Source organism: Melospiza melodia, chromosome 16 (genome assembly GCF_035770615.1).
Source record: "Melospiza melodia melodia isolate bMelMel2 chromosome 16, bMelMel2.pri, whole genome shotgun sequence".
In the NCBI taxonomy this organism is placed as follows: domain Eukaryota; kingdom Metazoa; phylum Chordata; class Aves; order Passeriformes; family Passerellidae; genus Melospiza; species Melospiza melodia.
This window is the reverse complement of record NC_086209.1, coordinates 15,836,581-15,864,337: the sequence shown is the minus strand read 5'-3', so window position 1 is coordinate 15,864,337 and position 27,757 is coordinate 15,836,581. Positions and strand designations below refer to the sequence as shown.

General features: G+C 49.2%; 3 protein-coding genes and 1 long non-coding RNA gene across 11 annotated transcripts in view; 3 read left to right on the top strand and 1 right to left on the bottom strand.

Moving 5' to 3' along the window:
• Positions 1 to 536: 536 nt before the first annotated feature.
• On the top strand, positions 537 to 8,316 carry LOC134425821 (non-histone chromosomal protein HMG-14A). 2 transcript variants are annotated; one of them, XM_063170804.1, is made up of 7 exons: positions 537 to 582; positions 799 to 842; positions 1,976 to 2,005; positions 2,686 to 2,715; positions 3,167 to 3,217; positions 6,348 to 6,491; positions 7,615 to 8,316. In XM_063170804.1, exons 2-7 carry the CDS (start codon positions 828 to 830, stop codon positions 7,660 to 7,662), a joined length of 318 nt encoding a protein of 105 aa, XP_063026874.1. In that variant the 5' UTR covers positions 537 to 582; positions 799 to 827; the 3' UTR covers positions 7,663 to 8,316. The 2 variants fall into 2 exon arrangements, with proteins under 2 accessions (XP_063026874.1, XP_063026873.1); XM_063170803.1 differs by having other exon boundaries at positions 565 to 582; positions 740 to 842.
• LOC134425820 (uncharacterized) lies at positions 6,651 to 27,757 on the bottom strand. Of its 7 annotated transcripts, none has more exons than XM_063170801.1 (5): positions 24,391 to 24,895; positions 21,785 to 21,912; positions 17,820 to 17,988; positions 16,465 to 16,567; positions 6,651 to 7,132 (listed from the first exon to the last, which is right to left on the bottom strand). In XM_063170801.1, the coding sequence occupies exons 1-5, from the start codon at positions 24,433 to 24,435 to the stop codon at positions 7,083 to 7,085; spliced, it is 495 nt and encodes a 164-aa protein (XP_063026871.1). In that variant the 5' UTR covers positions 24,436 to 24,895; the 3' UTR covers positions 6,651 to 7,082. The 7 variants fall into 7 exon arrangements, 4 of the variants coding, with proteins under 4 accessions (XP_063026871.1, XP_063026872.1, XP_063026869.1 ...); XR_010029768.1 differs by lacking the exon at positions 6,651 to 7,132 and adding an exon at positions 8,143 to 10,175 and having other exon boundaries at positions 24,391 to 24,893; XM_063170802.1 differs by lacking the exon at positions 6,651 to 7,132 and adding an exon at positions 10,183 to 10,352.
• LOC134425822 (uncharacterized) lies at positions 16,032 to 21,653 on the top strand. Its single transcript, XR_010029769.1, has 2 exons — positions 16,032 to 16,130; positions 20,051 to 21,653. It is a non-coding gene; the product is annotated as an uncharacterized LOC134425822 (long non-coding RNA).
• Positions 27,480 to 27,757, top strand: part of BRWD3 (bromodomain and WD repeat domain containing 3) — a 50,058-nt gene continuing 49,780 nt past the window's right edge. Inside the window, exons 1-2 of the mRNA XM_063170798.1 lie at positions 27,480 to 27,577; positions 27,663 to 27,721. Of these exons, the coding sequence (XP_063026868.1) occupies positions 27,541 to 27,577; positions 27,663 to 27,721 (96 nt within the window). The 5' untranslated portion in view covers positions 27,480 to 27,540. The remainder of the gene's footprint in view (positions 27,578 to 27,662; positions 27,722 to 27,757) is intronic.

Sequence of the window (27,757 nt, the reverse complement as noted above, 5' to 3'; positions counted from 1 at the left end):
TCTGAGACTTCACCTTGTGAACAACCTCAGGCTCGCAGGCCCCGCTCCGGAGCCAACCTCCCCAGCGTCACCGAGGTTCAAGACCCCAAGAGGCCAAGCCAGAGCCCGAAGCGCTCGGACAATCCCGGGGCGCTTAAACCGCCCGCTCACCCCGCTCGGGGCCGGGCCGGACAAAGGCCGCAGCCCCCTCCCTCCGCCGGCCGAGGCCACGGGCGGGCCACGGCCCTTTCCAACAGGTACCGCAGGGCCGGGAGGCGGCTCTGGCAGGCCGCGGGGCCGAGGCGGCCATGTTGTGGTCCTGCGGCCTGCGGGAACTTTGGGGGAAGTTTGTGGGGCGGCCGGCGGGGGGCAGGGCCCCGGGGGCGGCGGGCGGCGCGGGGCCCCGCGGCGGGCGGGCGGAGGCGGCGGCGCCGGGGCCGCGCTCCGGGCCGCGCACACGCGGAAAGCGCGCGGCGCTCGCGCTACGACGGCCCCGCCCACGCCCCGCCCCCCCGCCGCTCCCCGCGCTCCCATTGGTCGTTGCGGCCGTCAGTCAGCGGCCGGGCCCATCTCGCGCTCCCCATTCATGCAGTTTGGTTGCGTGTTGGTGTATTTTACTGTTTGCAATAAAGAGGGGGGGATTTTTTTTTTTTGTTCAGTTTCTGCCGCAATTAACTCTTGGTCCCTTAAACATCTTCCTTTTTATTTTTGGGGTTTTTTTCCTGTCTATTTTTTTCTTTTTTTTTTTTTTTTTTTGCAGGACGGTCGGAACAGTTTTTCGCCGCTTCCATTTATTTTTCGATATCTTATCTCTATTAGGTTTTGCAATCAACTATTAAGGTGCAACTATGCCCAAAAGAAAGGTAAGTACGAAAAAAAAATAATTCAAAAACGAGGGAAGGCAGATGGGGAGCGAAGGGGGAGAGATTAAAGCGGCAATCGCGGAAATTTAGCCGTAAAAAAAAAAATTAGCGCGCGCGCGCGTGTGTGTGGAGTTTTTTGGGATTTTTGGTTGGTTTCTCTTTTTTTGCATTTTTAATTTTTGGTGTATGTCCTAGAGCGGAGCGGGGAGCGGAGGGAGAGGGCTCGGGGCGGGCAGGGCAGCGCGGCGAGTTCACTTTTGGGCTGTTTTGTTTGGGAAGGAGGAGAAGGCTGGAGCAGCAGTGTCTCCATGCTGGATTACAAACAGCCATAGTGCTGTGCTGCCCCTGTGGAGAACGCGGGGCAGCAAAACCCCCCCAAAACCTGCGCCACGACCCCCCCAGGCCCCCCCACCCACCTCCGCCAGCGTTTTAATCCCCATCGCGCCATTCCCGGCTGGATTCGCCTTTAAACGTCGCCTCTTTCTCCTGCGTTTGCCTTTGTTCTCGTTTTTTTTTTTTTTTTTGCCTCCCACTTCTTGTCATACCAGATGGTTGTGCAATGGTAATTTGGGGCCATTAGGCGGCGCAGAATTTGAAACTGGCCTTCAAGGAAAGCGGGGAAAAGGGATTTATCGCCGTAGTCGGGAACTTTGGGGCCGCGGGAATATGGGGCGCCCCCCCTCTCCCCTCACAGCGCGGGCTGGGGGGGCGGGGCGGAGACGCGGTCGCCCCTCAGTCACCGGGGAGCACGCCCGAGGGGTTTCGACCCGGTCCGGGCGCCTCACGGCCCCGGACGGGGCCGCCGGGGGTCCGGACTCAGTGGAAACGCTTCGGGCGGGCGCGATCGCCGCGTTCCCGGCTGTCCCTCATTGTCCTTGCGGGGCCCGCGGCGACCTTGTTGTGTGAGGGGAAATTGGCGGGAACTTTTCGAACTCGACGTGATGACGTAGCGGCGGCGGCCGCAGAGCATTGTGGGAGTTGTAGTCCGTGAGGCGGTAGGGCTGGGGGGAGGCCGCCATTGCTGCGGGTGGTGTTGGGGGGCCCTGTGAGCACCCCCCGGCTCCCCTCAGGGCTCAGGGGAGTCACAGAGGATAGTGCTGCCTTCTCACCTCAGTGTCTCTCTTTCTTTACAGGCTCCAGCTGAAGGCGAGGCAAAGGAGGAGGTAGGAGTTGTGTGTGGTCCCCACTCCAAGAATTCCTGTGGGGTTCTGCAGAAATGAGGACGCCCACGCAGCTCATGAGGGGTTCAGCCCCTGGGGGTGGCCCGTGCCTGGTTTTGGGGTGCTCAGGGCCAGCACTGCCCTCTGAGGTGGCAGGTGACCCCCCGAGGTGGCGCTGGGGGTGCAGCAGCTCCCCTGGGCTGAGGTCAGGGCAGGTTCCAGTGAGGCCATGTCCCTTTGAGCCTCACAACTGCTGCAAGTACCGAACATTCATCCCTTACCACGTCAGCAGAGTAGAGTGGCAGCAGCAGAGACCCACTGAGCAAAGATGCACTTGTGGGAAATCATAGCATACCCTGAGCTGTGTGTGCAGGGATCATGGAATCACAGCATGGTTTGGATTGGAACAGACCTCAAATATCCTCTGGTTCTGCCCCCTGCAGTGGGCAGGGACACCTTCCACCATCCCAGGGTGCTCCAAGCCCCGTCCAGCCTGGCCTTGGGCACTTCCAGGGATGAGGAGTCATCAAGGTCTTCACTATAACCTCCATAATTTCATAAATCCTAGGATTTCCATGGGGCAATGGATTTTTCAGGATGCCATGTTATTTTGGGTGGCAGTTAGGAGAAAGCTGTGCTTTATGTGCTGTCTGAATTTTACTGACATATCTTTCCTTATGCAGCCAAAGAGAAGGTCAGCCAGACTATCTGCTGTGAGTATCTCTATTTATCCTTTAATATTTTATCACTTGGGATGGGGACAGTTAAAAATAAACTATTGGGGTTTTTCCCCCAGAATTGGAAAAGGCACACTTAGAGTATTGCAATATTTAAAATTCCCATTCCATGTTTCTGTTGCCTGAACATCCCCACATCCCAGGCTTCTCACATGAGATCCAAGGACTGTGTTAGTGCACATTCCACTTGGGCACAAGTATCCAGAGTTAAGGAATATTGATTTCAGCATGGATTTGTTCCCTGTAGGACTTCTCCATACAAATGCTGGTGGCTCTGTAAATCACCTGCTCTCTCCTTAGCCTGGTAATTTGCCCATTGATTTTTTGCAGGGCCAACAAATAATTTTCAAAAGCTACCAAGACAATGCCCATAAAAATAAGTATTTATTTCTGTATTCACCTGAGTTGTTTCTTGTGTTTTTTGCAGAAACCTGCTCCACCCAAACCGGAGCCAAAGCCCAAAAAGGCAGCACCTAAGGTAAGGCTCCTGAACTGAAGTGATATTTTCCTTCTCAAGGTATTTACAGGGATTAAACCCCCCACAATTAACCACTTTACTCATTCATAATTATCTTGGAAGTTTTAAGATGGAATTATGTGAGCTAAAAGAATGAGAAAGACATAATTTTATCCAATTTCTCCTGAAGGAATGTGGTAAACTGAGCAGATTTGAAATCCCTTGTGGTGAGGCTTTGCTGCTGCTTCACAAGGCCATTCTGAAGTTTCATGTAATGCATTGTTGGGAAAATGATGCTTGGAGTAGAGATCAGAGACTCAATTAGAGGAGGCATTGAAAATTGTGCTTTTAATTACAGTTTCTTACTACATTTCCATTCTGAGGCCCTCTCTGCAGTTAGTTATCAGTTTATCACATTTTAATCACTCAGAGTCCTAGAGACCCCTTCAGCTGGATATTTTTGGAAATGTCAAAAACACTGGCATGTCTGATTTAAAAATAAACTGTTTAAAGCTCTTTTTTAGTTTGGAGCAACAGTTTGAAATTTTAAAGGGGGCAGTTCTGCAGTCCATGAGGGATTTCTTTCCATCCCCCTCTTACCAGTCTTCCCAGCCATCAGTTTGCAGTGCCTTTTTGTTAGATTTTTCTGTAAACATTTAGGATTTTATAGCTAAAAATAAAATAAAATTAAAAAAAACCCAAAACAAACAACATGAACACTCTAGCAACAAAACTTCAGTGATTGTTTTTAACCTGTTCCCATCTCACATTTTCATTGTGGTTTGGGATGATGAGGAGGGCAAAGCACAAGGGGGACACACTCTGGTTGCAGAGGGAGATGATGGGCTGGGAACCAGGAGCTTGCAAAAGGAATTTGCCATTGCCTGTGGCCCAGCAGCCTTCCAGGTGAGGGAACTGTTTCCCTCCACCTCCTGTGTGTGGAGCAGCAGGGATGCTGTGGGGAGCAGAGAGCCCTGTGTGTCACTGTGGGCTCAGCTCTGTAATCTCAGTGCTGTGCAGAGTGAGCTTGTCCCGGTCCATCTTGGCTGCAGCTGGAATCCCAGACCACACTCCTGGCTGGATGCAGCACTGGACACTCTGGGTCACACTTCCCTCTAGTGGCTGGTGCCCCAGGCAGAGCAGGGCCAGCTGCTGGTGGCACCCAGGGCAGGGCAGCACTGCATGATCCACGTTGTTGTATTTAGGTTTTTTCCCAAATTTCCTTATTTATTTTCATGGAAACATTGTGGGGTTTAAACACTAAAGCTGCTATAACTGAATGTGAAAAGTTGGAGGAATGGGGTGCAGGAGTTGAGGTCTGTAGGGGTCTGACAGAGCTTTGTTTGGGCCCCAGTGCACAGCTGGGTGCTGTGGTCTCCCTTTGGGATCATGCAGGGATTCCCTGGCAGCTGTGCCTTGGAAATTGCCCAGAGAGACTGTGGAAGTGTTGGTCCTCCTGCTCCTGAGGTGCTGTTTGGAGCCAGGACACCTGAGCTGTGGTTTGGCTCTCCAGAGCTCCTCAAATTCCATCAACACCTGTGCAAAGGGTGCTGGAGTAAGAATTGTGGAAGCATTTTTAGTTTGTGTCTGCCCCAAGAGATTTCCTTGACAGCCTTCAGGATCTTGGAATGGTTTCCATGTGTCAGAATAGATTTCACCCAGTAAACTTTGCCATATTGAAAAACATGGAGCTGGCAAAGGAGTTTTGTCACTTCTAAAATGCAGAACTTGAATTTTGAACTGCTGTTGCCATCTCTAGAGCAAAATTATTGAGGAAAATGAACACAGTGCTGTAGTTGAGGACCTGTTGTGTCCTGTGGGACCCTTTCCAGTCAGGGAAGTCCATTTCCCTGGGTTCTTCTCCACTTTTCCAGCACAGAGAATTGGTTTTAGCTCTGTTAATATTTTGTTGTGGGTTTTTTTTGGTGGGATAAGGGAACAGGTAAGCAGTGCCATAGTACAGTTGTAATTCTCACTGCCAGACAGCACCAGGATATTGGGTATTCCCCAGACAGGGACTCCTGACATCACACTGGAGGAGTTTTTAGGGTGGGATGAAATCCCTCAGACTGAGGAGTGAGAGGTTAGAGAGGAAAGAGACCCTCACTCACTGAATGCACTGACCCCACCTTAAATTATCTGCATGATTGGAGGATTAGCTGTTAATTTTGGTGAATTTATAATAATTGAAGAATTAGGTGACTTTACCCCTTAACACTCTTGAGTTTGCCCTTAGCAGCTCATTCTTAATGTGAATTAACTGTGTGCAGTAATAACTGAGGGATTGAAATAAAAAAATAAACTTTCTGTAACCTTTTAGTAACTTGTAGCCACTGAGACAAATCTCCTGAGCAGATAAATGTATATGCAGTAATTTTCATTTATCCTATTGAGCTGTGAGCAGATCTTACAGGGTTTCTGGTTCCTCTGTGGGAAGTAGGTTAATCAAGCAAGGGGCTGAGCCAGTGCTGTCACTTACTGGCAGCAAGAGGGACATCCTTGGAAGTGAAACTAATGAGGGTCAGGTATTTGGGTCAGGATCTGACCTTGCCTATGGAAAATTATTACTACAGAAGCATCAGGTTTTGGGTTTTGTTTTGATTTAGCCTGATCCACATATAAGAAACTGCACTTAAATAATAAATGCAGCTCTCTTGTGGTTAGCAAAGTGATGCTGTTGAGTCCCCAGTTTTTCTGGCATGGAAATAGTTTATTATCACAAGGAATATTTCTGGCAGGGAAGGGGGAAAGTCCTTTGCCTACAGCTTTGTTACAGTTTTCTAAATAGGCATTAACAGCACATCTGAAGTATTCTGGTGTTTGCACATGTTGGTTTTCTTCTGTGGCTGCCTTTCAGCAGCAGGGCAGAAGTACAGGCCAGGCCAACATTTTTTAGCTAATTTAATTGAATGCCTATTTAAAATGAGAATTCTTTTAACCCCAGCCATGGCTGCTTTTATATTCTGCACTTCCCTGTAGCACATTCAGACAGACAGAAGGAAAACATTTTTCCTGTGAAACTTCAATCTCACCTTGGACAGTAGGAAGTTTGGGGGGTGGAAGGAGGTTGTGCAGAGTTTTGGAGTGAGAACATGCTGATGTACCAGGTGGAAATCAGGATTTAATATATCACTGTTTGTTTCCTTAACAGAAAGAAAAAGCAGCAAATGATAAAAAGGAGGACAAAAAGGCAGCAACAAAAGGGAAGAAAGGAGCCAAAGGCAAAGAGGAAACTAAACAAGAGGATGCTAAAGAAGAAAACCACTCTGAAAACGGAGATACCAAAACTAATGAGGTACTTGAGCTCCACTAAAGCTGGGAACAGAGCCAGATGTGCAGGAAGCACAGCTGCAGGAGCTCTGCTGGGCTCCAGGGGGTGGGGGGTCACTGCCACACTGAGAGCACAGAGCAGCCATGGTACCTGCCCAGGGCAGCTCCAGGACAGCCTGCAGGAATGGCCTGCTCCTTGCAGCTCCTTCCTGCCCTGTGCTGGCCCTGCTCCCTCTCAGGGCTGGTCAGCAATGCCCACATTTGGGGCACAGGGACATCACCACCCTGCTGCCCTGAGCTGGCTCTGCACATCCCCTCTGCACTGCTGGGCTCCTCTGCTGCTCAGCACGGCTTGGTGCTGGGCCAGAAATCTGGTTTGGAGTTCTACACAATTCTTTAAAACAATTATTTGGCTCAGAACAATTCAACAAGAGATTTGCAAAGTAGACTCAGCCTTGCCTCTTATCTGCAGCCCCTTCTCACAGCTCCTTACCTCAGCTGCCTTTTGCTGGGTCCAGCTGCTGAGGATTGGCCCAGCAGAGTCCTTGCTGGTGGTGAAGCAGTGCTTGCTCAGGGCTCTCTGCCCTTGTGCTCTGTCACTGACACTGCTGTCTCTTCATGGGTTGAGTGTCACCATCCAGCCAAGGGTCCTTTGTTCTTTCATCTCTAAAACAAGATCAGCTTGGTTAGAGCAGTACATGGCTGATGTGCTTCAGAGGGGCTTTGAGGGAGCTTAGCAGGTTTGACTTGAAAAGTAAAAGCACATTTTATAGAGAAAGGTGAGAAATGATTCCTCAAAGTTCAGACAGAGCAGGATTGTGGTTGATGTGGAATTCTTCCTCTGCCCCTTGATGGGGCCTTGAACTTCCTCTAATATATCATTGATCCTAATTAAAATAATAGATTGCAAACCTCTGCCTCTCTGCAGGTACTTACTCCAAAATTACCTCACTAATTAATACTCCTGTGCTTTTATTTTAAGAATTACCAGCCATTGTTATATTGACATTTTCTGTGCATTCCTGTCTGTCCATACCAAGCCTTGTCCATGCCTGTGTTAACAAACTGGTTTCTTTTTGATGCTGCTTAGATTGGAATCCAATTAGCATTACCAATAATATTTCTGTTCTTCCCAACCCCTTTTCTAGGCACCAGCTGCTGAAGCATCTGATGACAAGGAAGCCAAGTCCGAGTAATGTTAACCCTGCCCTATATCTCCATCATTTGGTATCCGTACCTCCATGCTGTATTGTTAACAGAGAGGAATATTTTTATCAACTATTTTATAAATGCAGGTTTTTTTAGCATGAATTTAATTATGGAACATCTTCATCTCGGTTACTTGGGAATTAAATCCCTAACAAACAACAAAACAACAAAAAAAAAGTCATTGTTTTTAAATTTTGTGATTGTAATAGTTTGTATGGTACATGGAAAGAATAAGTGGTGGTAGCTTTTGACTTCTGTCAGTGTGTCCCTTTTTGTGTAAGTCATGCTTACAGACTTCAGATTTTAATTTTTCCCTTGTATGTGTTGTATGGTTTCTTAAAGTGGGGAGGTCTCAAAACAAATAACCGTGTGAAACATTCCAGTGGTTCTGTGGGTTGCTTTTATAAAGAAGGTGAGCTATTTTCATGAAAAAACCTAAGAGCTGGAAATCTGTTGTTTCCCAAATGTAATTTTATTTTGTCAGTTTTGGAAAAAAAAAAAAAGAAAAATAAATAAATAAAAGTGTAATCCTGTTTTTAAATGAAATACAAACATTTCTTTTCAAAAAGGGCAGGTTGGTTGTATGTACCCACTGTTAGGAATTTTGCTGGATTTATCTTAATAAAAAAGACTCCTCAAAAGCTGATTGTGGTTTGTTGCTTGTGCTGCTGGAAAGGTCCCAAATTCCAGGAGAGCTGCAGTGGGAGAGGGAGAGCCCATGGAGCTGGAGAGCTTTGGGCTGAAGCCCCATTTGTGTGACTTCCCATTAATCCAGGACTCCTCATTCTGGGAAAGAACTGGACCAGAGCACTGACCTGGGGTGAAGTCCCAGTTCTGTTACAGCTTTTTAGTGCAACTTTATCAACTCCTGCTAAAAGCTGCTTTTAGAGAAAGTCTCTTCACATCCAGGATACATCTACAGGATATATTTAATAAGAAGAAAAATGTCTGCAATACAGAAACCTTTTCTCCCCCATTAAATTGTTCCTCAGCCCAGCAATGGGAAATTCCAAGAGCTGAAATATTTTGTGTCCAAACCCCAAAGAGCACCTCAGTGAGAGCATCCTGGATGCAGTGGGGTTCAGGATGAGTCCCCCAGGGCTGCTAGAAGATGTCTAAATGTGGATTTCATGTTCCAGGCCTGAGGCACTGGGGGTTGTTATTCCTGCTGCTGCCCCTGTTCTGTACAAACACCTGGGGTTAACTGGGATCCAGTTTCCTCAGCAGTGAAGATGAGGGAGTTCTGGGGGGCCTTTGGCACTGTATTCCCTTAATCCAGCAGAGACTTTGGGCCGTGCTCTGGTCTCCAGTGAGAACTGACGGAGCAGTAACTGCATTCCCTGTGCCTGGTGCTGAGATGTGGGGAAAACCAGAGACACTGAACATCCCAGCTGGAACATGGTCCAGCAACAGTTCAAATGTCATCCTGACTGACATCTAAAACTGATTCACTGAATTTCCACTCCACAAAGACAGGCTGGGAGAGCTGGGGGTGTTCAGCCTGGAAAAGAGTTGGCTCTGGAGACCTTGGAGCCCCTTCCAGCCCCTTCCAGTGCCTAAGGGGGCCTGTAAGAAGGAGGGAGAGGGACCTTTCATACAGGACAAGGGGAAATGGTTTCAAACAGAAGCCAGGGTAAGATGGGATACTGGGAGAGAATTGTTCCCTGTGGGGTGGGCAGGCCCTGGCACAGAGAGCCCAGAGAAGCTGTGGCTGCCCCTGGATCCCTGGCAGTGCCCAAGGCCAGGCTGGACAGGGCTTGGAGCCCCCTGGGATAGGGGAAGGTGCCCCTGCCCATGGCAAGGAGTGGATTAGATGATCTCAAAGTTCCCACCCAAATTATTCCAGGATTCCATGAGTTTAGCAAGCAGTCAGTGAGAAATCCCAATAGGCCTGCTCCAGGGAGAGAATGCACATTGGAAATATTTTGGATTTGTGTTATTTCCTACCCCAGTGGTTTATGTAAAAGGGCTTTGAACAGGAATCCAGTCCTGCAGGAAGGTGGAGCCCCTTCCCAGCCCTGCTGCTGTGGGACCATCTCTCTCTGGCTCCAGTTTCAAGCACTGTGATTTAAGCAGCAGGCACTGAGTACAGTTGATATTTCCTTAGCACAGGATCCATCCATCTGCCAAGGTACAAACACCCTGTGGAATGAGATCACTGATCCCAAGTCCTGTCTCTCCATCTGAGTCCAGAGGTTGTTACTCAGAGCATACAACTGAGTGTTTGGTTTTGGTTATTTCTTTTTTCAGTGCCAGGGTGGGAGTTGTTCTTAATTCTATAACTATTGTTCTAATCAAATTCCTCTTTCAAATAAGTACAGAAAATTGCCCAAGAACATTTTGCTCAAATTCATAACTTCAGAGCCATGGGGTATTGAGAGAGTTGCACAACTGAATGGATTGTCTGGTTTATGCCAAACTCTCCTCCAGGCTCTCCTGGTGTCTAGACACTGAATCCAAAGGCAGCTCCATGGCAGCTCCCAAGCTTGGCTTATTTTGTCTGAAAAGGAGAAGGTTCAAACGTTCAGGTTTATTTGGAATTTGTGGAGAAAGTGCCTTCCCCAGGGTCCTTGGCTGTTCCCTGTGTTCCAGGTGTTACTGGGTCTGATGCTGGTTAGGAAACATCCACAGAGTGCTGTGGATCTGGTTATCATTGTTCATCATAACAACTGGGGACCTTGAAGATGCAAAGTTGAAGAGATTCATGGGTGGGAAGGCAGGGATGGGTCTGAGGTGATGTCATGGGAAGAGATTTGAGTGGTGTTGGCAACATCCTGCCATGGTGAGCTGGTCAGGATGAGAGAAGACAGCCTCAGGGTGCACCAGACAAGGTTTAGGTTGGATATTAGGGAAAAAAGGGTTGTGCAGCCCTGGCACAGGCTGGAGTCACCTTCCTGTGGGGATTTAACTGTGGATGTGGCACTTGGGGACATGGCCAGCGGTGGCCTTGTCAGTGCTGGGGGAACAGTTGGACTCAATGGGCTTGGAGGGCTTTTCCAACCTAAATGTTCCTAAATGTAATTCCATGATCCAGCTTTTGGTGCAGGCTCCCAGAGCAGCACAGTGTCCTCACACAGTGTCCTCGCGGGATCTTCAACAGAACTGGGCAAGCATTTGCTTTTGTTTGCTCAGAACAATAAACCCACTGAAAACCACTTTGAAAACACTGGTCACTGTCCTGGGAGGGACAGGGAAGCAGAGGAGGCACCTCCAGACTTCATCCTGGCCTCCACCATCAACAACGCGCTGGAGCAGCACAGAGGGAAAAGGCACTGCTGCCTCAGCAAGCAAGGGAATGGCAAACACAGTGAGATCCTTGGGATGTAAAAAAAAAGGAGAAATGGGGGAAAATGAAATAAAACAACCCCTCCAAGCACATAAAAGGAAGGGTTTTGCAGGTTAATCCCACATTTACCTTTGCTCCTTTGAGTGAAGTGACTGTACACGAAAAAAAAGAAAACCCCTCTGCTCTGGAGCCAGGCTGGGAGAGCTGGGGGTGTTCACTCGGGAAGAAAAGCTCTGGGGAGAGCTTAGAGTCCCCTTCCAGTGCCTGAAGAGGCTCCAGGAGAGCTGGAGAGGGCCTTTGAACAAAGGATGGAGGGACAGGCCAGAGGGACAGGGCTTTAAGATGAAGGAGGATAGATTTAGTTTGAATATTGGGAAGAAATGCTTCCCCATGAGGGTGGGGAGGCCCTGGCACAGGGGGTACAGAGAAGCTGTGGCTGCCCCTGGATCCCTGGGAGTGTCCAGGGCCAGGCTGAATGGGGCTTGGATCAATCTGGGACAGTGGGAGGTGTCCCTGCCCATGGCAGGGGGCAGAACCAGAGGATATTTGAGGTCTCTTCCAAGCCAAACCATTCTGGGATTCTGTGACACTCAGCCAGGTCTGATTTTCAGAACAAGAGCAGCTCGCTGGCAGTTAATAGAGTAACACTGGTGTTAATCTGATGGAGGAGGAAGAGAATTGAATCTCGGCAATGGCAGCGAAGGCTCCTCCCTCTGGCTGTCTCGGCGGTGCTGCTCCTTCCCCGTGCAGCTGCCGGGAGCCCCCGCTCTGAAACTCGAGGCCCTGGACGGGCTCCAGGAGCCGGGAACACCCCGGGCCGGCGCCGGGCGGCTTTCGAGGAGCTCTGTCCTTTGAGAGAACAATGTCAACGTGGCTTCCACACTGTCCCAGGGCCCGGAGGAGCTGGAGGTGGTCACAAGTGAGCATGGACGAGGGAACAGATGTCATTGGTGACTCGTGTGGCCATTGTCCCCTGCTTTGGAAGGGGGGTGATTGGGATTGGGCTAGGGTGAGTCAAGGAGGGGATAGGGAGAGGATCAGAACTGCTCCTACCCCCTTCACCCACACCTTTCATCTGTTTTCAGAGAAGCTGTGGTTGCCCTGTCCCTGGAAGTGTCCAAGGCCAGGCTGGACGGGGCTTGGAAGAGACCTCAAATATCCTTGCTGGTCTCATGAAAGGTGTCCCTGCCCATGGCAGGGAATGAGGTGGGCTCTAAGGTCCCTTCCCACCCAAACCACTCTGTGATTCCATGATCTACCCTGATTTATCCATCTCTGCTAAAAGAAGGGCCAGTGGGACAGGACCCCACAGGAATGGCACTCCCTTCCTCCTGCAGCACCAACCAGGGAATCACTGGAACAGAGTCAAATGAAAGTGATGTCCAGGGGTTAGTATGAACTTCAGGCTGAGGTAACACCTGAAAGCACTGAAAGGAAGTTGGTGCTGATGTGATAGAAAAGGGAAATCCAGCAAACTGGAAAGCTCTGTTCCTAAGAGCGGGAATCCAATTGACACCATAAAACTCTCAAAGGCAACTTAATACAATTGGACACATCTTAAACAATTCCAGACGTTCTTAAAAGGGGAGAGGAAGCATAAATTACACAGGGAAAAATGCTGGATTGAAACCTAAACAGAGTGGTCAAGAGCACTCTCCCCTCCCACTCCCGGCAGCATTCCCAGCAAGGGGGTTCCAGGGCACGGCTGCTCCCCTTTGGAAGTGCCTCCCTCCCAGTGAGCGAGGTGTGCTGCTTCCACTGGGGATAAAGTGCTGCACAAGCCTGGAATTCTCAGTAAAAGCTGCTCCAAAGTTATCCCAGAGCCAAAATCTCACAAAATCGCTGGGGTTTTGTTTGTTTAACATGAACAATTCGGGGAGGGGGTGGAAGTGCATTTCTTGGAGCTCAAACCAGATGTGCGACATCCCAGCCACAAAGCTCCGGCTTCTGCGCTGTTTGTTTTCCCCCCAGGAAGATAAAAGGAGCTGTGGAGAAGGTTTGGATTGCGGCAGCTCTCGGGTTTCACCCTGGCTCCAGGGGCGCTGGCACAGGCTGCTCTGTGGGACCACAAACGAGTTTTGCTGTTTCACGGATCCGGGGCCGCCGCTCCCCTCAGAACACGGCTGGAGTTGGAGGTGGGCTGTTCCTAAGCCTCAGGCTGAGACTCAGTTTTCCAGCAAGCTGGAATTTTGCTTGGTTTGGTTTCTTCCTTCCTATAAATCCACCATCACAGAGGTGCTGACCAGAAGTACTTCCCCAAGTCATGGTTCCATTTTGTGCTGGCTCTGCCAGGAGAGAAAGGCTGGAGTTGCCTCTCTGGGCCTCATCTGAGGACAATCCTGCAGGATCTGCCTTCTCTTCCTATAAATCCTTCCAACAGAAAGTTCCAAATCCAGGCCAAATGTTCCCTGCTGTGGTTTCACCACCCATGTGGTTACAGCCTGGTTATCAACAGAGACCTTGGAGTAAACCCCGACTTCCCCACTCCGTGTTTACCCCTATGCTACTCTATACCTACAGCATTACCCTGGGAATAATTAAAAAAATTAACAAGTGTAATTAACTGTTGGAGGGGAAAGGAGACTTTTAGGACATTATATCAGCAACAATTAAATAAATTACCCTTTTTGTCTTGCAAAGAATTGACAGACAGGGGGGAAAAGGATGCGGGATTTGTATTCCCTGGTGCAGCGGCACAGGGACAGTGAATAGGGGTCGGTGGCTCTTGTGTGGGGACACAAAGCAAACAAAGAGGCCCCAAATGAAATTACAGAGTGGCAGATGCAAAACGAGCATATTTCACACAATGAGTAATTAAACCATGTAACTCATTGCCCAAATGGAGCCCAGGAATCATAATGGCTTAGGAAGTGATTACACAGACTCTTGGAAGATGATCCGGTGGGGCTGTGGGACACAAAGACATGTCACCACTGCAGGACCAGCAACCCACGTGGGTGTGGAGGGGACCTGAGTTGTCCCCAGCCCTGGACCTCTGGAAGGGGCTGGGGGGTGAGGAGACACAGGTTTGTACTTCCCCTTTGGTTTGAGCCCCTCCAGCTACATTCCAGGCACTTTGAAAGGAGGCAAACATCCCTGCTGCATGTGGCTGTTGGTGGGACAGACACACGGCTTGCATGTACCCAAAGTAGCACCTGTGTCCCTGCCAAGCCCTGTGCCACTGACCTGGGCTGTGCACATCCCCCTGTGCTCCTGGAAATATTCTCCACTGGAGCTGGATTTTTCCCAGGAGGAAAAGGGCACCACACCCTGCTGTTCTTGGCAAAACTCCCTCCCCAAATGGCACCCTAGGGCCCAGGTTTGTTGGGTGCTGCTGGTGCTGAAGGTGAGGTGATGGCCACCACCAAGGGGTCCAGATTCCCAGTGCTGCTCCATTTGGGCTTGGGAATTATTTCCAACCCCCTTTGTGGCTCATCTTGGCTATAAATCTTCTTGGCTTCACTTGGTGCTGTAGCCTCTGTGTGGTGGTCCTGGCTGGGGGTTCCTGCACGGCTGCTCTGCACACACAGAGAGGTTATCCCTGGGAATTTGGGGTTATCCAGCTGCTGGGGGGATGGCACAGGGACCAGGAGCAGGTACCACAGCTCTCAGGGTGTCAGAGGATGTGGCACCATGCTGATGGCTCCACAGGGCTGGGGATGGTGGCAGCAGCTCTGTCCCAGCTCCTGCTGCAGGGATGCACAAGCAGGGAGCAGAGAGCAGCCAAGGCTAAATGTATCCACGATTCTCCTCCATCACCTGGAAGTGTGATGTCTCTGCAAGAACTGGAACCTTCTGGAATGCCAGGAGCTCTCCCTGCCTGCCCTGCAGCCTCTTCACTGCAGGAATTTGGGGTGACAGGAACAGTGCAGTGTGTCCTATGAGAACAGGCTGATTTTTGTTTCTTCTGTCAGCTCAGCTCTGGAGAAAGCTCTGGGAGACCTTAGAGCCTCTTTCAGTGCCTAAAGGGCCCTAAAGAAAGCTAGACAGAGACCTGGGATCAGTCACAGAGAGACAGGAGAGATCTCCTGGCCTCAGCAGCCCACAACATCCTTGGGAGAGCAACAGTGTGCCCATTGCTGCAGCAGGAATTGGTGATACTTGTGTATAGTTTATATTTTATGTTTTCTACATATCACAGTATCCCCAACTGCTTTGGGTAGCAAGGGACCATAAACCCATCAAGTCCCACCCCCTGCCATGGGCAGGGACATCTTCCACCATCCCAGGTTGCTCCAAGCCCATCCAGCTTGGCCTTGGACACTCCCAGGGATGGGGCAGCCACAGCTTCTCTGGGCAATAATATTGAATCATATATAATATACAAAATATTAAATACACACATATATCTCTCTATAAAATGGTTGTGAGTGCCATGTACAGATCAGGAGTGACTCTGTGTTGAAGCCTGAGTTGTTGTCTCAGCACCAAGGGCTGTGCACCCCTTTACTGAATGTCCCCAGATGCCCCTCAAGGTCCCCTTTCCCTCAGCAGGGACAAAACCTGGTGGTTTTGGTTATTCCCTGGTTGGAGCCCTTGACTCTCCATCTCACTTCTCTCAAGAGCTGCATGACAAACCCAGCAGTTCCAGCCTATTTTGGCAACTACTTGCTCCAGGAACCTCAGGAGTTTCATCAAAAGCCTGGATGGATTTCGGGTCTCGGGTTTTATTCATTCCAGCATTGGCTGACAAAGCCCATTACATCATCCCTTTGGAAGAGAAATTCTCTGCAGCTGCCTGTGTGGCGCGGGGGGTGGGGGGGGGGGTGTTTAAAAAATAACACAGATTTTTGTTTCTTTCTTTCTTTCAGGGCAATTTTCCTCCCAATTGCTGGAAAACTGAATGCTAAAAAGCTTCACAAGTGGGAAGGAAAAGGGCAGTGTGCAGCAGTTCCAGCCATTCCTGGGTTTATTAGTATTATTATTTCTTTTCCAAAGACCAAGGGGGGAAAAATAGCCCCATTACCCCGCGCATCCAGCGCGCCCAGCCAGCCGTGAAAAGCAAAGCAAAGGCAGTGTCATGGCAATGGCAGATGGCACGGAGCGGGAGCGGGAGCGGGAGCGGGAGCGGGAGCGGGAGCGGGAGAGGGAGGGGAGGGCTCCGGCCCCGACCTCGGCGCGGACCGCGCTCCTAATTAGCCCCGGAGCAGGGACTAATTAAACCCGGAGGTAAGACAAGTGATTACTTTTCCTTGCAGAGATGGGGTGTAGGAGTGATGTGGATGGAGCCGGAGCCGGTCTTGGAGTCGTCCTGACATCAATGGTAGGGAACGATTTCAATCTCGGCTCATCCCTCCCGCGCTGCCGGGAGCAGGGAGCTGCAGCAGCGATTCCCTGCTCTCCCAATGAGCAGAGGCTGCAGGGAATGTGGGACTGCAAGGAAATACCGATGGGAAGGAGAGAGGCAGCGTCTGGATGCTGTGCTGATGACGTCAAAATGTGACAGCCTCAATTATTAGCATTATTTGGCACCCAGGTATCCAAAGTACCCCCTTGAACTCACCCAGGGTCAGAACAGAAACTCCTCTTTCCTCCTCCATACTTGTTTTGGAATATTTTTTCATGCTCCATAACCTCATTCCTTTTAATCCACTTTTTCTGGTTTCCTATAGAAGAAGCAGTTGGAAGTAAATTATTTTCACTGCCACTGAACTGGGTGCAAAGCTCTCAGAAAATGGGATATAGGGAGGAAAATTATGATATTATATAATATAATAGAGAATTATACATTATATAAGTATTATATTATATAAAATACAGTTGTTCTATAAATGTATTTATTTTTGCACTGCAAGAACTGGAAGTCCAGAGCTGCTCATGCAGCTGTGGTTGCTGACGATTCCTTCTGGGATGTTTTGGGCTTTCCACAGTTTTTACAAATGAGCTGAACTTTGCAAAAACCATGGGAAAACCTGTGGCTGTGGAGCCTTTGGCACTTCTCTGCCCATTCCCAGGCAGGTGCTCTGTCCCCAGCACACACACGCTGGGCAAGCACAGTGCCAATGCAGGCTGCCTCTGCTCGGCTTCAAACAGCTCCAGCTCCAGCCCTGCCCTTCCTGCTGGAGCACTGGGAGCATCTCTCCACCTGGAGCGTGATTCCAGTCCCTGGGGATCAGTGGGATTTCCCTGGGGATCAGCCCCTGGGGATCAGTGGGATTTCCAGAGCAGCATCCCCCTCTTGCAGAGCATCATCTGGATGATTCAAACTCAAGCGTTGCCGGATTTCTGCTGCCCAGTGAAACACCAGACAATTTGTGTTTCTATTTTTACCCTGGATTAGTCAAGGGTCGCTGCAGGACCAGATCAGGGGTGCTGGGCTTTCCATGGCCTTATGCTTCATCCCATAAATGCTCCTGGCCTTTGGCAAGCAGGAGAAAAGCCTGACAAGATGAGGATGACTCCTCTTTGCTGCCAGGGTTGGATCTCTCAGCAAAGAGCTTGGCACAGCTCACAGCCTCACCCCACCACTGCACTGCCCATCCCAGCCTCCTTCACACAGAGCTGGGCAAAGTCACCCACTCCAGTCTGAAAAGCATCCAGGATTATGAAAAACTTGGGAACATCTCCCCAGCAGCACTGTGGCTGAATCACCACAGCTCCAAGCTGGCTGGGATGCTCATGGGATAAAAAGAGCCAGGGAGAGTTTGGAATTTCCAGAGAAATCTCTACATTTCCACCTGTTGCTGTTATTTAACGCAGAATCAAGGGGAAAACAAACCTCTCTGAAAAGAACAAATATGGAAATGGAGTCTGGGATTGCTGGAAAGGGATGGGCTATGTCCATGAAAACTATGAGCAATAATTAGTCCCAAATCACTGGGGTGAGCTGCAGATATTGATAGTCTGGATCTCACATACATGAGAATGCCTTGTAGTTATCAGCAGCTCCAGGGTTTTCCTGCCCTCCAGCAAACACGTTTTTCCTTCTTCTGGAGCTCTGGTCATGTTCTGTTTCATTTCATTGCTGAGAGAAATTAAAATAATTCTTACATCTGCATCAGCATCTGCTAACAGGGAATTCAGGAAGCTGAAAAAATAATAAAAAATACATAAACATAAAAATATATACATATAAAAAATAGGACCTTCCTCCCTGTGTTCCCTGAGCACATGAGGTTGCTTCCAATGCACATTTTATTTTAAGGTGAGTTATTTTGTTGCCATAGTGACATCATTCAGGTTTCCAACCGCTGCCGTGTTGGTTTTCTCCCAGGCAAGACTTGTCACAAGCAGTCAGCATCCCCAGCCCCTTCCTGGGCAGCAGCTTCCCAGGGGGCTGCAGGATTCCCTGGGATTCCAGCCCGCAGGATGAGCTGCCACCACTCCCTGCCAAGGCACAGCGGGACAAGGACCTGGGGGAGTCAGAGAGGAGAGGCAGGCATGGAAAAACTCTGACCAAAAGGATTTTCCTCTGCTCATTCCTTATCCTTCCTCCTCCACCCATGCAGTGCTGTGAGAAGGTCAAAGAACCCGGTAGCTTTATTAATTAGCACTAATTAATACACTCAGCTGCCTCTGGTGTCACTGTGCTCATCTACCCCAGGTCTTGACACAGGCAAGAATAAACTGTGTTTGCTCCCAAAAGCTTAAAATCTCTGTAAATCCTATTTCTTGCTGCACAGGTGTCTCATGGATTTATTACCAAGAGAACTACACTAAAATAAAGATTTTAAATACAAAGGTCTGTAATTATGTTAATAGAGATGTAAAGAAATGGGATTCTCTGGTAAGGGAATATTTGTGGGGTTATTTGGTCAAATGGACTCCGTAAGTGTATTGGAAATTAATATTTAATTTTATGTATTTTTATATTAAATATTTAAATTCATTGTGTTATTATGATGCTAAGACTTTTAATGGAAAATGCCTTTTTTTGGCTCTAATTAATTTAATTAAAGCAGGCAGAGTGTGCCTCATTAGCCTAAAACCTATTTCATGGGTGCCAGGCCCTATATGTAACTGAGAGCCAGGGTGCCTGTTGTACTGCAAGGCCAAAAGAGCTCAAAAAAAAGCTGTTTCAAAGGTTTTCTATGTTTTTAATTTTAAATAAACCATTGCCAGATTATCAAATCAAGGCTACATTCCCATGGCAGACCTGAGCCCTGTGTAAGCCTTCCCAGGATTGCAGCATCTGGCTAAATCCAGCCCAGATTAAAGCAAAGCTTTCATTGCACAAACTCTCCCTGAAAGGAGCAGGATGCACTGATCACAGGAAAGGACAGAGCTGGGAAGTGCAGGCAGAGGATAAGGAATGCCAAAGGCAGCAGCAGGGTCCAGAGGAGGGGAGGCAAATTCCAGAGCTGTATGAGGGGCTGGGGCACTTCACCTGTGCACAGGGGATTTGGGAAGCAGAGCCATTCCAGCCATGCCTTTGGTGTTCCTGAGATCACCCCGGCTCCCTGATGGAAACCCTCTGGAACACAGCCCGGTCCACAGCTCAGCAACAGCCCCCACAACAAGGCTCTTTGCCTGCAGAGGTTTTAGCCAAAGCCATTGTTTTAACACCCTGTTTTAATATTTATTTCCGAATGTCTTTGACTGGGGGAAGGGTGGAAGGGGCTCCCAATTTAATTCCATAATCCCCCTAAGCCTTGCTTAATGCACTCACTCTGCCTGGCCTCTGTGAATTCTACAGTGGTGTTTTGGGTGGTTGCAGCACTGCACTGGAAAACGTCCCATCATTTATTTTGCAGCTATTTGAGGGAAATGACTCCCAGGGCTGGAAGCCTGGTTGTTAAATCCACATTGCCAAAGGAAACAAACTCTGTCACCCAGATGGGGCTGGACCTCGGGGCTGCCACGTGGATTCCTGAAGGAGGTAGCTCAGAGTCCAGTTGAAAACTCCCAAAATTAACATTAAAGCAGGAGCAGGAGGCTTTAGCAGTTGGTCAAAAATGTCATTTTTAGCTGAGGGGGTGGGTGGGGCTGCAGGGAACAAAGCAGCTCTGGGACACCCAGGTCCCCTGGGATGAGTCCCCCAAAGCATGGCCATGGCTCACCCCAACTGCCCTTGGCTGGGAGGGATGGAAGTGCTGCTGGAGGGAAATTCCAACAACAGATTTTGTCCTGCTCCTTTCTTCTCCTGACAGGGAGGGAGTGCTGCAGCCTGGTTTGTTTTCCACATGTTCAAGAAAGACAAAACAACGCTTTCAAGAGTCTTGATGCATCTCACGAGCCTCTGCTCTCCTAAATCCCTCCCTCAGTTCTCAGCTCCCAGGATTTCTCCAATACCTGCTTGAAACCTGCACCAAGAGGACAGCATCACTCTCAATGGGATTTTTCCATGTCTCATTTCAGGATGCACTGTATCTCCCATGGGAATGTTCTTCAGCCATTCCAGAGGCATCCTGGAGTCAGCAAGGACAAAACCCCCAAACACAAGGACATGGGGGGCTGGCAGAGTCCATAGGCAGCAGCAAAGTCAAGATGGAAGATGGGTTTGGAAAAAAGTCAAGGTCTGAAAGGTGTTACCTGCAACAACATCAGTCAGCAAGCAGGAGGAAGGAGCAAAGAGAGGAAAAAAATGAAGGGACTGAGATCTGCTGGCTGCACAGAGCAGGAGGGAGAATGGTGTCCAGAGACATCAGGAAACACATGGAGAGAGGAGGATCCTCCACAGGAAATGGCAGATCCTTTAGACTTCAAGGACAATGTGGAGAACAAACAGGAGAAGCTTTTTTCCACCTCTACAGCATATTCCACACTTATGCCATTATAATCCAGGGATAACAAAGAAAATCTCAGAGAAATAAGGATGATGCACAGTTCTGTCCTGACAGATACCATGTGCCTTCACAGCTTCACCTTCCACCTATGGTGGTTTTTCAGCAGAAACTCAACTACACAGAACTTGGGGACTTCATAAATTCTTAATAGAATTTTATTGGTGTAAGAGAAATGAAAGGGAACAGCCAACAGGGCAAGAACTTGCAGGTGTTGAAAACCACCTCACTGGAAATTAAATTAAATTAAATTAAATTACTCCTTTGATTAAAAAAAAAAAAAAAACAAAACCACTTTAAAGGACCTTCCAAGAATGTAAGGCCTCTCCAAATCAAGATGACACACAAAACATATTGTAGCAAGTTATGTCTCAAGCCCTAATAATTTAAGGCCAAAAATAAAAAGAGGTTCTGAAATCTGAACTCCTGAGGACATCAGGGGAAAGACTTTTCCCCGAGATATAAAGCTGGACAGCCACAGGAGAATGTGAATGTCCATTAAATGATGGAAGTGCAAGAATTAAATGAAATATGGGGTCACTTTACTGCAGAGGAATTTATGGAAGCTTCCATGTTAAAGCTTTTCCTTATGAGGGATACGAGGGAGACATCACCCCAAATTGAAGATCACAAGAAGAGGCTTTATAATCAATAAGTAAAGATAATGGGAAGAGAATTCCTGTATGGGACAGCACTTTGAGAAATGTTCCAAAATCCCATCCTTGGATTCCATGATTAGTGACATAGAAAGTTCATTCCAAACTCACACTCCTGTGAGCAAATTTACATGGGACATTTTTCTAATCCATCACCTCATGCAGTAATTGAGAATTAATTTTATAAGGCTGTATTTAAAGAGTATTAATGAGCTTATTTACAATGTCTGCCTGTTAGGGATATCAATAAATAAAAAAAAATTAATCAAAATGTTTTATAACCTTTTATTTCAATAAAAGCAGTGCTGTAAAAACCCTACTGCACTCCTTCCTTATATTTCTGATATTTGAAAATGAGAAATACAATTAAAACACAAACATTCTCAAAACTTTATGGAAAAGGGTATGGGATACAGAAGGATGTAATTTTATTAAAATTGTTTACTTAGCTGACGGAGCTCCAGTAAAATTTGCATGTCCAGGGAGAGAGGTGATGAATTCCCAGCTGCAGTCAAGTGCTTTGTGCCCAGGCTTCCAAGAGAAGCCAAAAATGCAGGATTTGGCCCTAAAAACCTTAAAAAATCACAAAGAAAACACCAAAGGATTATTTACAAATATTTAGCATGACTTAAAGTTGCTGAATTAGCCCAGTAGTGATATCAGGTGGTATTTTTGGGGTGAGATCCTTGTGCAGGGGACCCCTGGACTGGCAGCAGCCAGGGTACATCAGGAGAAGCTGGAAAAGTTTGGGAACAAGGGCTTGATCCCAAGCAGGGGCCACAGGTCAGAATGAGCCCTTAGACAGGGATTGTGCTGGGTGCAGAAGTGACACCAGCAATAACAAAACCTGCCTGGTCACTTACACCCAGTAGTAAACTTGCTGCTATGAAACTTGGGGGTTCTGAGGTACAAAGTTGGAATTCAGAGATGCTGAGGATGGACCCGGCACTGATATCATTGCCCCGGTCCTTCTGCTGGCAGAGCCCAGAGCACACAGGGACACAGAGCCACCCCTTTTCCTGGGAGGTCCATCCACAGCTGGATTTGGCATTTCTGGGTGAAATAGAGATAAGGAGGAATGTTTAGCTAATAGCCAGAAATGTCACTGCTCTGCAAACCAGGCAGATTCAGTTCCCCAGTCGCAGCGGGGCTGCACGCACTGATCCCAGCTCCCAGCAGCTAATGGCTGCCATAAGGAACGTGAGATATGGATCAGCCCACGGAGCAAGGGACGACACTGCTCCAGCAAGGTGGAATTTAGGCTGAATGGATTTTAGGATTCTCAAAAGGAAAAAACTCATCATATTTACATCACCAGAACAAGTAATTTTTCAACAAGATGAACTGCTGCAAGGTAGAATTTAGAAACAAAGGCGAGCGGCGTCCTGGCTCGTCCTCCATCGCCTTCCTATGGGATAATGTCGCTCCCAACTCTTGGGTGTCTGGCACCATCTAGAGGAATGATTGGAACGATGCAGCAGAGAAATTAAATAATAAATTATTAAAAATAGCAAAAATCCTAGAGCAGATCTTGTGTAATATCTAACAGCTATTTAGATATTATTTAACAGCTCTTGTCGAGGAAGAGAACCACAGGAAGGAGTGGGAACTTGGAGATTTTTCCTGCAAAAACAGGATGTTGGTTTGCACACATAAGCCCTGTACTTCGGCAACTGTAATTAGTGCTAATTATTTTGCATCTCATTTATTTTTTAAAATAAACTATGATATCAAAATTTGAGGTTTTTCTGTGTAAAGATCTTAAAATAAGCTTGGACTTTTCAATACTCCTTTAATCACAGCTGTGTAGCACAAGGCACCAACTCCTGAATTCCTTCTGAACAACTCTTATTTTTGAATCAGCTAAACAAAAACTTGGATTAAATTTAACTAGCATCCTTATTTGTCATTTAGCTCCAGATGAAAGACCCAAGATGAGCAGAATGTTCATAGAAATCCTCGTGGGTTGCTTCCAACTCGGGGGTATTTTATGAAATGTACACAGAAAATATTCTTTTAAAAAAGCCAAAAATGCATAATTTGTTCCAGTGTTTAAATCCAGCTGAATTCAGGCATGTGAATCCTTACCTACATTTACTGGAAAGGTACAATGCAGGTAAACCTACCACATCTACACAATTCCACTCTAAACTTTCTTTTTTTTGATTTTAATTGTACATTTCTGGTTATACTAAACCACAATTCTGTTTTCACACATGGCTAAAGCAGGATTTGGCTCATGAGGGCAGAATAATCATAAATAAAAAATGAGAGAGACACCTTTACCTGGTTTTACAAGCTAATTGTAGAAAAGTTCATTTAATTTTGTAGCCAAATTAAACAGGGGTTTGAGTTTTACTTTTAACTACAGCTGAGAGTAAAATTCCCTACAAAACCAAACGGGGAGAAGCAATGGGTATTTGAATGTCATCAGTTCCTACTCCTAAAATCCCTCAAAAAAATTTCAGTTTTTTTTATTTGAATAGCAGTATGGAAAGAAACAATTACAATCCAGCTTCTTCCTTAAAGCATCCCTGCTCCTGAATCCTTCCGTGGCTCATTAGTCTGTTCTCCCTCCTCCTGCCACCAGCTGCTGCTGGCATTTACATAACAGAGCTCTGCTCTGAGGAAAGATGAATCAGCACATCCATAAAATCCTGCTTTCACTCTGAGATTTACTATCAGCCCCAGCATGCTGCTGCTTGGATGCAGAGGATCTGGAAAAAGATGAGTCATGGAGCTGCAGAACCCACATGTGGTGGGGAAATGGAGCTCCTGGGGAAAGAGAGGATGGGCATTACTCACCACACATGACTCCTGGAGGGGAAAAGCCAGGAAAGGTGGGAAGAGGTATCGGTAACAGCCCTTGGAGCAGGCTTGGGGAGTAATGGAGCAGCTGGGAGAGGGTTAAGGAGGGGAAGCTGAGGTGCCAGGGAGTCAGGAATGTCGGGAAGAGGCTCAGGAGTGACTGCACAGCAGCACAGTCCAGCCACAGCCAGGCTGGGGGAAGTCCCCTGTGAACGGTTTGGGAAGGAGGAACGCTGGTTGTACCTGCACAGCTGTGCCCTCAGCACACACAGGACACACCTGGGGCATTCCAACACTCTCCCTTCCTTATGCAGGAATCCATCTGAGCCACGTCTGGAGCAACACCGAGCACGGCCAAGCACTGCCCCAAGGTGCTGGAGTGAGCACCAAGCAAGGAGCAGCCAGGCTCCACTGGAATGCTGCAGGAAGGACACAAGCAAGGCATGCACAAGCTTACTTTGGGAGCATTTTCTATCCCAGGCTTTTGTGGGCTTTACTGCAGAAATCCCCATGGGCTCTAGACAGGCCCAAAGAGAACAATCCTGCCTGGTGGTGCTGCAGCATCACCTGTGCCACCCCCAAGCTCAAATGAAAGCAAATCATGAGTGCAGAGATTCAGTAAGGCACCAAAAGGTGCCAAGGAAATGTCACATTCCTAAACAATACAGAATCATGGAATTCCAGAATGGTTTGTGTTGGAAGGGGCCTTAAAGCCCATCCAGCCCCATTCCCTGCCATGGCAGGAACACCTCCCACTGTCCCAGGCTGCTCCAAGCCCTGTCCAGGCCGGCCTTGCACACTGCCAGGGATCCAGGGGCAGCCACAGCTTCTCTGGGCACCCTGTGCCAGGGCCTCCCCACCCTCACAGGGCAGAATTCCTTCCCAATATCCCAGCTAACCCTGCCCTCTGGCAGTGGGAGGCCATTCCCTCTTGTCCTGACACTCCAGGCTGATGTACTCTCTCTCCATCTTCATTTCCAGGCACTGGAAGGCCACAGTTAGGTCACCCTGGAGCTTCTCCAGGCTGAATAACCCCAATTCTCCCAGCCTTTCCTCACAGCAGAGCTGCTCCATCCCTCTGACCATCTTGGTGCCTCCACTGGATTTGCTCCAACAATTCCATGTCTTTCCTGTGTTGTTGCTGGGGTCTCACCTGAGCATGGATGTGGAGCTGTTGGCACCGAAATGCAGCAGGACATGGTGCTGGCCACTATTTATGGGGCTGCTTTTCCCCTGACATGGAATTCTGTTCACCTCAGGAAGATGCATTTGTACTTTCAGGGTATATTGTAAAACATCATCTGTTTTCTCCTTTGCCTGCCCATCATGCATGAAAAGATGAGCTTGCAGTTCTGGGCTCTGAAGACAGGTGGGACAAACATTACCTGTCTGGAGAGTGGGATCAGTGTGTGCTTCTCCTGGCTGGGAGCTCATTCTGAGTACAGCAGTTTCACCCTGTCTCTCCTGGAAAGCTCTGCAGCTCTGGAGGCTCCAGGGTCCTGCTGGGAAGCTGGAGAGCTGTTACTATTGGGAAGCCACTGGAATTTGCAGCTTGGTGGGGTGGCACCTCGTGTCTGTCCACTGAGAGCTGAGCAAGGAACCTGCCCTGAAAACATTCCAAGAGTATTTGTTTGGAGCCTACAAGAAAAATGGAAAGGGACTTGGGACAAGGGGGAATGGCTTCCCACTGCCAGAGGGCAAGGTTAGGTGAGGTATTTGGAAGAAATTTTTATTGTGAAGGGGATGAGGCCCTGGCACGGGGTGCCCAGAGAAGCTGTGGCTGCCCCTGGATCCCTGGGAGTGCCCAAGGCCAGGCTGGACACGGCTTGGAGCAGCCTGGGATAGGGAAAGGTGTCCCTGCCCATGGCAGGGGTGAGACTGGGTGAGCTTTAAGGTCCCTTCCACCAACCATTCTGGGATCCTCTCAACAGTCACTAAGAACTCAAGAACTTTAGAGGACGATGAAGAGGAAACAGGGTCCACAAATCACCCAGTTAATTCAAGCTCCTGGCACAAAATAACTTCCACAGGTGGATAAGGGGCAGGTGAGTACAGGTGAATTATGTGGAGCAGCTTTATGCCAAATCCCCAAATCCTTCTCCCTGGGTGCCTGGAGGCATCCTGTGGAGCTGCCAGCAGGAGGGACTGCACCATGACTGCACAGCAACAAAACTGAGCCAGTGCTCCACAGCAAGCCCAGTCCTGAGCAGCTGCTATAAATATGTGCTCAATCTGAATTTATTCTTAATATTACCAGAGCATCGACTCACAGTGATTCAGCTCTCGGTGTTCCAGGCATGAGGAGAGGCTGTCCTTTGTTATGCCATGATGACAGTGGTTTTAACACTGGAGTTCTAACACCAAATGTCAGATACTTGAGATAAAATACAATTCACTTGATGTGTTTTAGCAACTCATTGCTGAAGTGACACCGATTTCAGGAGCTCTGACAGGATGCATCCCATGGAAAAATATTTATTTCCATTAAAAAGATCTATTCTGACCCTGACCCCTTCGTTCCTTGAGAAGAGGTGCTGTATCCATCACATTGGAATTTTCCGGTCATTGGGAGCAAATATTTTAACTCCTAAAGCCACCCCAACCTGAGACACTTCTCTGCAGCCAGGCCTTGTTTACTGGGAGCCCGGAAGGCGCTGTCACCTCCCCACTGAGCAATCCTGTGTCCCCTCCATGGCACACGCGTGGGCTCCATCCCCCTACCCTTGACAGGATCTCTAAGATTCCTGAATCCCTTCATCCTCTTAAAAACTACTTCATATGAGGCACACATGGGCCTCCATTTCCCAGGCGCTGCCAGGGAGGAGGCCACGACCGAGAACACTGCGGCCATGAGGGCTGGGAAGGGCTGGAGCCATGAGGGCCGGAGCTTTGAGGGCCGAGGCGGGGACACCCGGGAGCGCTGAGGGCGGAACCCGCGAGGACAGAAGCCGTTAGAGCTCCCCCGTGACGGCTCCCGGGCCCTCTAAAGCACAGCCCGGCCCAGCGCAGCGCCGTGACGGTGCCCGAACGCCTCGGGCACATCCCGGCTCTCCGGGCCCGGCCCGGCCCTTCCTCTTCCTCCTCCTCCCTCAGCCGCCGCCCGGAAGTGGCGGGCGCCCCCCCGCGGCGCGTCACCGCCCCGCCCTTCCTGCCCCCCCGCCCGCCCGGCGCTGCCGCGCGCGCCCCCCGGCGGCGGGCGGCGGCGGTGCGGGCGGTGCCGGCGGCGCTCGGTCCGCGGAGCCGCGATGAGCCCGGGCGGGACCCGCGCCCGCACCCGCACCGGGACCCGCGCCCCGCACCGGCACCGCCGCTCCGGCATGAGGCTGCGCCCGCACTAGGAGCCGAGTCCCCCCGGGGCGCCATCCGCCACCTCCCCTCCCCCTCCCGAGGAGGATGGCGGCGGCGGCCGCCCCGACCCAGCTGGAAGCCGGTGGGTATCGCTGGCGGCGGGGGCTGCGCTCCGCACCCCCTCCGTTCTAACCGTGTCTAACCCGCTCTCCCCCGCCTCTCCGCAGAGCTCTACTACCTGATCGCACGGTTCCTGCAGTCCGGACCCTGCAAGAAATCCGCCCAGGTGAGCGCGGAGCCGGCGCTCCGGCCGGGCCGGGCG

What these genes read in the sequence shown, in the direction of transcription:
- LOC134425821 (XM_063170804.1), top strand. An exon ending in AAGGCGAGGCAAAGGAGGAG is followed by an intron (nt 2,006 to 2,685) that starts GTAGGAGTTGTG and finishes TTCCTTATGCAG; the next exon opens with CCAAAGAGAAGGTCAGCCAG. An exon ending in GAGATACCAAAACTAATGAG is followed by an intron (nt 6,492 to 7,614) that starts GTACTTGAGCTC and finishes CCCCTTTTCTAG; the next exon opens with GCACCAGCTGCTGAAGCATC.
- LOC134425820 (XM_063170799.1), bottom strand. Translation starts at nt 24,435, where the DNA reads ATGCCCCAGGTGTGTCCTGTGTGTGCTGAGGGCACAGCTGTGCAG. An exon ending in ACTGGAGCTCCGTCAGCTAA is followed by an intron (nt 17,989 to 21,784) that starts GTAAACAATTTT and finishes TTATTTTTTCAG; the next exon opens with CTTCCTGAATTCCCTGTTAG. An exon ending in AGTTTCTGTTCTGACCCTGG is followed by an intron (nt 16,385 to 16,464) that starts GTGAGTTCAAGG and finishes TGACGTCATCAG; the next exon opens with CACAGCATCCAGACGCTGCC.